Source organism: Acomys minous (genome assembly GCF_964271855.1).
Source record: "Acomys minous genome assembly, chromosome: 6".
Classification (NCBI taxonomy): Eukaryota; Metazoa; Chordata; class Mammalia; order Rodentia; family Muridae; genus Acomys; species Acomys minous.
Window position 1 is genome coordinate 105,926,813 of NC_140487.1, and position 8,573 is coordinate 105,935,385.

At 55.8% G+C, this 8,573-nt stretch overlaps 1 protein-coding gene across 4 annotated transcripts in view; it reads left to right on the plus strand.

The window, feature by feature from the left end:
• Positions 1–453: 453 nt before the first annotated feature.
• COL16A1 (collagen type XVI alpha 1 chain) overlaps positions 454–8,573 on the plus strand; it is a 55,399-nt gene continuing 47,279 nt past the window's right edge. For all 4 annotated transcript variants that reach the window (XM_084784898.1, XM_084784900.1, XM_084784901.1 and 1 more), the window contains exons 1-10: positions 454–655; positions 2,194–2,301; positions 4,170–4,244; positions 4,331–4,448; positions 5,421–5,544; positions 5,847–6,113; positions 6,714–6,794; positions 6,929–7,054; positions 7,829–7,882; positions 8,165–8,191. In XM_084784898.1, the coding sequence (XP_084641024.1) occupies positions 2,229–2,301; positions 4,170–4,244; positions 4,331–4,448; positions 5,421–5,544; positions 5,847–6,113; positions 6,714–6,794; positions 6,929–7,054; positions 7,829–7,882; positions 8,165–8,191 (945 nt within the window). In that variant the 5' untranslated portion in view covers positions 454–655; positions 2,194–2,228. The remainder of the gene's footprint in view (positions 656–2,193; positions 2,302–4,169; positions 4,245–4,330; positions 4,449–5,420; positions 5,545–5,846; positions 6,114–6,713; positions 6,795–6,928; positions 7,055–7,828; positions 7,883–8,164; positions 8,192–8,573) is intronic.

Consider the following 8,573-nt stretch of genomic DNA (forward strand, 5'->3'; position numbering starts at 1 on the left):
AAAGCTGACCACCGAGGCTTGGTCAGCAGCCACGTCGCGGGTTCCATGGCTATGGAGGAGGGTCCTTTAGCCCTCTTCAGCTTTCTGGGGTCTCAGCCAAGGAAGAGGGGGGCACGAAGGAAGTCCCTTAAACCCCAGGCCTGACTCTGGGCGCGTCTAGCCTGGCTTTCCTCCTGCCAGCCCGCCGCAGGCGCCCCTTCCAGGGCAGCTCTGGGCACGCAGGGTCCCGCCTTGCCCCGCTTGCCCGCGGGCTCACCTGGCTGGGGAAGCGGGATTGGCGTGCCTGGGCGCAGGGCCAGGCCAGGAGCGCGACGGTACAGCCCAGCGGCCAGCGCCTCCGCAGCCGCCGAGCCCTCGCGGCCTCCCTCCTCCTCCAGCCTGGCAGGCCGACCCCAGCTGTGTTCCATTAGCCTCTTGGCAGGCCCCCAGCCCCCTGGAACCGCCCTCTTCCCCCTCCCGGAGCGGCCGGCAGTCCCGGCAAGCGTGCGCTACGCTGCACTCAGCCGAGAGAACCCGGGACGCGGAGAGGCTGGGGAGACCGGCAGGGAGAGATCGAGGATCCCCCTGCGGGCCGGTGGACCCTGGGTCCGGCTTCCCATAGCTGGCGGCCTTGGGGCCGCCAGGATTGCTCAGTGAGGGGCTCCCCGGGCCATTGGTAAGTGGGCCAGGTCTGGGCTGCTTCTCGTTCTGGGCTGAAAGGGCATTTTCTGCCACTGACTCACTCTGTGGACCTGGGGCAAGCGGCATCGCCCTCTCTGAGGGCCTCGGTGCTCTTCTCTGAGGCAGGGTGATCTGGAAACTCTATTGGTCCTGCCGTTTCTGCCTCAATCTGTGTCTGTGTTGAGGGGGCGGGGTCTCCTTGGAAGCATCTCTCTAGCCCGCCACCGCTCAAACGGAGGCCTTGGAGTGGAAGCCAGAGGTGAAGAAGATAAGCACGTCTATGTTCACGCCTCCATATGCACCCTCGTGCTGCTCGTAGCCGGCTACCTTTCCGTTGGCTGTCAGGAAGGGAAGGCCAGAGGAGGAGATGTGGCAGACGGGGAGATGCAAACCCCTACGATGGGAGATAACTAGGGTGGGGTCACAGCTCCCAAAGAGAAGGGAGGAAGAGTCCTGACTGGGTGAGGGGGATTCCTTTCTGTTGTCACTCCGTACCCAGCAACAAGGAAGATAAATTAGGATGGCATTGGACGAAATTGGACTTGCCTAAGAAAGACCAACAGGAAGCTCCCCCCACCCCCCCGGGGAGGGGTGCTCATAGGCTGGCTCTGGACAGGAGTGTATATGCAAACTCTGGGGTTTATCAGTTCTCACATCTCTAAGCATGCTTGCCTGCAGCTAGGCTTGATTGCATAGCCCTCATACTTATGTGCCTGTACGCCTGTGTGTATTGTACTGGCACACGGGGCTTCTTGTGCTCATGATCTGCCTGTCCTGGAAGGGGCCCGGATGATATATAGCTCGGCTGGCCACTTGCTGAGCCTGCATTGATTTATCTGGGCCCATCCATCAGGGTTTAATAAAACAAAAAAAGACGAGCATCCATCAGCAGGAGAGATTGGCAACAAGGTCCTGAGCCCTGGTGACCTGCTCTCCCGCCCCTGGGCACACAAGGGGGAAGCTTTCTTGGCCCATACACAGGCCCTGTGATCCCTGCCAAGAGACTCAGTTCGGTCTGCAGCCCCTGACCTTGTGGGTCCCTGGCAGAGCTACTACCTGTGCTCAGCTGAGCATTGCTCTCCAGGTACTGAGTTAGTGTGTGCTGGTGCCAACACAGAGCACAAGCCGTTAAAGCTCTGGGATTCGTCGAAGCATTTTGATAAATTGCCTCTGCTCAAGGCCCCTCACTGTCCCAGCCTCTCTGGTCTTCTAGGACCCTCTAGACCTCTTCTGAATCCAGCAACCAGTTCCTGACACAGCCAGAAGCTGCCTGGGCTTTGTTTCTGTGCTTCAGCCAGCCTTCTGCTCTGGCTGGTGGATGTCTGGGCCATACCGGTGGTTAAATATTTTCATTAACACCACCGCCCAGATTCTCACCCCAGGCTTGTGTGGGGGCCCATGAGAGGGACCGATGCCAAGCCCTTACCTCTGCAATCCTCGGTGCATGGGCCCCACAGAATGCTGCCACTTACCCACACATGCAGTTGTCCTTTGGGCAGTCTGAAGCCTACCGCCCCTGTCTCTGGTTGTCAGGTACTGAAACGGCAGCTGATCTCTTTGGACCAGCAATGCTGGCATCTTGGGCACCTGGCCTGTGGCTGCTCGGGCTCTGGGCCACCTTCAGCCATGGCACAAATATAGGTGAGCTGCTGACACAGACCTGCATCTGGCTCCCTGAGATGCTCGGGTCTTTGCACATATGTTAATATATATATGTGTGTGTGTGTGTGTGTGTGTGTGTGTGTGTGTGTGTGTGTGTATCACATGACTGATGTAGATCTATATCAGTCATGTGACATTTATGGGCAAATTTATGGGCTGAGCTGAGGTTAGCCTGAGGTATCTGCATACTTGAGCCTGTATGAATGAGTGTATCTTGCCTCTGAGTATCCATGTCTGGGTTTGCAACTTGAGAAGCTCAGTACACGTTTCTGTACTCCAGGATCTCTGCAGGGGGTGGGGAGAGCAGGCCCCCTCTGTTGCGCATCTTTGTACTTCTTGCTGGCTGGCAGGATGGGCAGGGGCACGCACCACATTCTCCCTACAAAAGACAACACTTGCAGAAAGCCTCCCAGGCCTTGTTCCTACTCATGATGACTCCATCCTCCAGCCATAGGCTTCTCCTTTGAACCAGCCTGGATCTCTGATGACTGCCCACCCCACAGCCCAGCCTCTGGACAGGGAGAGGGTGCAGCTTTCCAGGGCCCAAAGCCAAGGGAAATTGACGAGGCAATCTGCCTGGCCTTGCTGGGTGCCCTCTGGACGCAGTAGCTGTACCACCTAGCCAGGAAGGAGCTGAACTCCTAGGGCCCAAGTCCAAGCATCTAGGGTGTGTGGGACTGCCGATGGCTATGTACGTGTGCGTGCATGTGTGTGTGTGTGTGTGTGTGTGTGTGTGTGTGTGTGTACGCACATGTGTGTTTCTACGTACGTATTGGAGAGTTCAGCTGTCCTCTCCCTCACTGGGTCCCCTAGAGAAGCTGGGGCAGAGGATTTCAACATCTGTAAGGAATCTAGGCCCATTGCCAAGGGTGAGTCACCCATTGCTGCAGCGATGCTCAAGGCTGTGATGGTCTTTCCGGCCAGACTTGGGGGGGGGGTGTGTGTGGAGATTCCAGTGGGTCACTGTGCCCGGGGACACAGGGCTTTGTCTTTCTGCTAGACTGGACAGGGAGTTGGAGATCTTCTGGGAGGTGACTTGACTGGCTTGGCCCAGCCTTCCCATTAGCTGTGCTGGAAAGGCTGTTTGAGCTTAGCTCCTGTCTCTTTGATGTAGCACCTCCATCAGCATTTCTGGTCTCAGGAGGGGGAGCTCAGCTTCAGGGAGAAGGCGGCTCATAGCCACCAGCCTGTCCCTTTGAGGCCTTAGAGACTTGTGCTCATATCCTTTACTGTGTCTTGTCTGGAGCCTAAGGCCTTGATGATATCTTTGAGCTTGTGGTCCCCTCAGCCTGTCTCTTTCTGTTGTGTCACCAGCTGGGTATGCAGGCGACAGACAAGCCATTGCATTTTCTACTTTGAATATGGGATGTAGACTGCCACCCATTGCCTAGGACACATGTGCCAGCGCACGTGGCAGCCGTGGGGACATGGGTACGCATAGCTCATGCGTGTATAGTCATGCACACATAGTCGCACATAACACCAAGCATGCACAAAGCTAACCCTTCCTTACCTCTGCAGTGTTCCTCTGTCTCCACCTAGGCACATGGAGGAACTTATGCATATCCATGGCTCCCCACTGTCTCGGCTCTAAGCCACCTAGGGGGTTTCTTTCACTCCTCAGCTGAGGGTACTGGCGGACTGGGGTCCCTGGGCTCTGGACCTATTCTGCTTTTGACTCACCCAGTGGCTTTGGGACAGGTCTCAGTGCTCCCAGCTCTGTGTGAGTGCAGCCTCAAAGTAGTCTAGGCCGAAGGTTCACAAGGAAGACTACAGACTTGCCCCAGGAGCCCTGCTGGGCAGCTGCCCTCCTGAGTTCCTAATGTTCCAGGCCAACTCTCTCCCAGGTGAGCCGTGCCCAAGTTCACAGCAAGAAGGGCTCAAGCTGGAACATAGTAGTGACCCATCAACCAATGTGACTGGTGAGTGCAGCCTCAAGCAGCCCCTACCCGCTTCCTGCAGCACCCTGCACTTCTCACCTGCTCTCCCTCCTCTGGTGTCCCCAAAGGCTTCAACCTAATCCGCCGACTGAACCTCATGAAGACGTCTGCCATCAAGAAGATCCGCAACCCCAAGGGGCCACTCATCTTGCGCCTGGGGGCTACCCCACTGGCCCAACCCATGCGGTAAAGTATTCAGGGTGTCCCCTGGGAATCTGTACTAACTTCAGCCCCACCCTTGCAACTCTGGATGTGAGACCTAAGCCCAGGGCCTATCTGGAGACTGTTTTTGTGCACTCCCTTGCCAAAAGTCTACCTGCTGTCCACCCCTGGGCCTGCAGGGTGGGCTTTGTGTATGTGTGTGTGTTGCCTGGAAACCCAGGATGGATCTTGCTGGCAATGGCAGGACCAGGTTTGCATCCTACTGTCACCATGATAATTCTAGGGTGCTGTCAAGAGCCTGTGTCTTTGTGAATGTGACCTTGTATGAAGCCCAAACCCTCAGGCCCCGGGCAATCTGGCTTCTGCTGGCCAATGTTTCCTTGCTGCTGTATTTATTCAGAACCTCCTTGGTCTTTTTCTCAGCATCTCTCCTTGCACCCCAGGCCTATACATCATGATGGCTTCCTTGGGAGCCCCCTTACCAAAGTGGGAATGCAGTGCTGAAATAGAAAAATAAAGTATTTATTTAGTATGTGTATATGTGTTATGCCACATTATCTGCACTACATGCATGCAGTGCCTGTAGAGGCCAGAAGGGGGCACTGCATTTCATGAGAATCCAACTACAGATGGTTTAAGATGCTATGTTGGTGCTGGGGATCCAAGCCTGGTCTTCTGAAAGAGCAGCCAGTTGATCCATCTCTCCAGTCCCCAGAGACATGATTTAAGGATTCCCTGTTAATGTTCCTCTGCCCCATCAGAAACCCATGAGATTTCTTGGGGACAAACTCCTCCATATTTTCACCACCGGCTTTCCCAGCAGCCAGCCAACCCTTGCCCAGAAGGTGCTTAGTGACTATGTTAGGACAAGTGTGCACGTACTTTGGATGCGTGAGCTCTGCTTGTTTCCTGCAGGCCCATCAGTCCTAAGTGCCAGTGTGCTCAGTGGCTGCATGTCACCTAGCCTCAGAATGCCCCCCCCCCTCTCCACTACAGGCAAGTGTTCCCTCGGGGCCTCCCAGAGGAGTTTGCCCTGGTCCTGACAATCCTTCTGAAAAAGCACACCTTCCGGAACACATGGTACTTGTTCCAAGTGACTGATGCAAATGGGTACCCACAGGTGAGCCCACCCCTTCCCCCCCATTCTCCCCCCCCCCCCCCCCGACTCCTTGGGCAACGGTTGTATTAGTCCAATTCGGCTTCTATTCAAACTTGTGCTTCCTAGGGCTCCTCTGCTCCATCCCAGGGCCCACTGGGGAGACTGCCCCCAGTGCCCATCACTTGCTTTCAGGATGCCCTTCTCTGTGACCCCAGCTAGCTTTCTCCCCTCCTGTGAGATGAGCTTGAGGCCCTCAGATTTTGCTATGCTATGCCTCTAGGGCTCTGAATCTCTGTCCTTTTCTCTTTCCCAATTTGTCACAGATCTCCTTGGAAGTCAACAGCCAGGAGCGGAGTCTAGAGCTCCGGGCACAGGGCCAAGATGGTGACTTTGTGTCCTGCATCTTCCCAGTGCCCCAGCTCTTCGATCTGCGTTGGCACAAGCTGATGCTGAGTGTGGCAGGTCGTGTGGCCTCTGTGCATGTGGACTGCATCTCAGCCTCCTCTCAGCCTCTGGGGCCCCGGCAACCCATTCGGCCTGGGGGACACGTATTTCTGGGCTTGGATGCTGAGCAGGGCAAGCCGGTTTCGGTGAGTACTGGGTCCTGGTTTCTGCTCCCACCTCTCAGGGAGCCTTGAGCCCCTGAGGGTGTGTTTCAGAGCCCTCTTTGGGGGGCTGTTGTCTTTCATGTGCATGCAGCCTAACCACGCAAGCCTGACATTCCAGGCCCTCCACCATCTGGGTTCTACGTTTCCCCAGTGTTTTCCTTGCATCTTTCTATTGACCACTGTGGTCAGTTCCATCCTAGTCTGATGGATTACCTACTAAATTTCCATATTTGTGCCTTTGCTCGTGTTTTTCCCTTTACTTGCAGCAATACTTTTCCTGGCATATTCATTTACGGGATGGGCCGAGTTTGAATGGAGCCCCCTCTTCCTGCCTGCCTCCATCTTCCTCTGGGAATATCCTCTCTCTCTCTCTCTCCCTCCCTCCCTCCTTCCCTCCCTCCCTCCCTCCCTCCTTTCTCTTTCTGCTTTTGGCAACTGCCCTATTCTTAATGCCCTCCCTGACCAGCCTGGAAAGACCCTAAAGTCAAATCCTGGGGCGAAGACGTCTTTGAGCTTCTTTGGGGAACCATGGAAGAGCTATTTGATCATCTGAAATAAGATGAACTTGTGTGTCCCCCGCAGTTTGACCTTCAGCAGGCGCACATCTACTGTGACCCAGAGCTGGTGCTGGAGGAGGGCTGCTGTGAGATCTTACCGGGAGGGGTGAGTAGCTGGCTCCCAGCGCGTGCTGTGCTGGAGAGAGGGCAGCCTGCACAGGGATGGCAGAGGTCTGAGGATGCGTCTGCCTCTGTACTGACCCTGGCCTTTCCCCCCCCCCACCCCACGACATTGAACAGTGTCCCCCAGAGACCTCCAAGGCCCGCCGAGACACCCAGAGTAATGAGCTCATTGAGATCAATCCTCAGACAGAGGGCAAGGTCTACACCCGCTGCTTCTGCTTGGAGGAACCTCAGAACACCAAGGTGGGTGAGCAGGAGATTGTCCCACCCCCAACGTGCCTGAAGCCTGCCACCATGCTCAGCTGGCCGCGTGCCTGGGCTGGGGGAGAGTCCTGAATGTGGGCTCAATTTAGATCTTACTTTATGGAACTCAGGGAGGCAGAGAGAGAGAGAGGGAGGGAGGGAGGGAGAGAGAGAGAGAGAGAGAGAGAGAGAGAGAGAGAGAGAGAGAGAGAGAGAGAAAGAGAGAGAGGACCCATGGGGTAACCCTATGCCTGCTACTTGTTGGCATTATGCAAGATGCTGCTCTATTTTTTGACTCTGGCTAGACCATCCTATGGATGACAGGACCCTGTTGGCAATTTCTCTTGTATGGGGATATTTGGGCCCACAGGCCAGGTTGCACTGCTTTGTCCAGGGCTTGTCCACTCTCCCAGCACCATGGCCAGCTGCCCTGTCCACTCTCAGGTTCTGTGGAGACGGCAGGGGAGCCCCATCCTTCTCTCAGCCCCACCCTCTCGCTGAGCAGTGTCCTTGCCTACCCAGGCACCATGCCCAGCCTTTGGCTGCAGAAACACAAGATCCCATTGATTCAGTCCCGTTTTCTCTGACATCACATGGCAAGGAGGGGAGAAGGGGCGCCTGTAGGGGCAGCCTCAGGGGGCCCCCCCCCCGAACAAACCCTTGATGTCCTGGGAGGTGCCAGATGCCAAACTGAGGGGGTGCCTGGCATCCATGTGCTCTGCATGGATGCTGCTTCCCAGCACGGACCTCAGGACTGTCTCTCTGTCTGTCCAGGTGGATACACAGCTGCTGGGAAGAAACATACAGAAGACAGAAAGAGGGACAAAGGTAGAGATGGTGGGTGGGGGGCGGGGCCCACGGTGCCCTCTGTCTGGCCTACATGCCCTCTCTAACACCCTGGGAGAAGATACTGCCCTCCCATTCTCTTCCTGCCCGGACAGAGCTCGGCTGTGTGGTGCCAGCTCTGAGAAGGGAAGACAGTCTGGGCGGGACACAGCCCTGGGCACTCTCTAGAGAGCTGGCTCCTGCCTGCTCTTGTACAGGGGCTTGGAGCAATGCTTGGTCTCAGGTCCCGCTCCCATGCCCACTCCCGTGCCTTCCTTTTCTCAGGCCCACCAGGAGTCTGAAGTCAATGAGGTGAGACTTTTGTCTGGGTTGGCTGAGGGACTCTGGGCAGGGAGGTGTCAGCACTAACTCTTTGGGTAAAGCTTTGAGGCCTGAGGTGTGGGGGTGATGGATGACACTGAAGGACCCAACATTCCTGAAGGCCCAACACTAGGCCCTGTCTGGCCTGCTGAGTTGAAAACCAATGGCCACAGGCATCATGGGAAAACCTAAAACCCTTCTTCACTGACATGTTGTGTAGCCTTGGGCTTGTTACTGTTTCTTTCTGTCTGGGCTAGGGATTTTTTTTTTCTATTTATTTGTTAGATTTTTTGTTTTTGTTTTTTGAAGAGGTGCTATTTTGAACCTTGACAGTGTGTGTGTGTGTGTGTGTGTGTGTGTGTGTGTGTGTGTG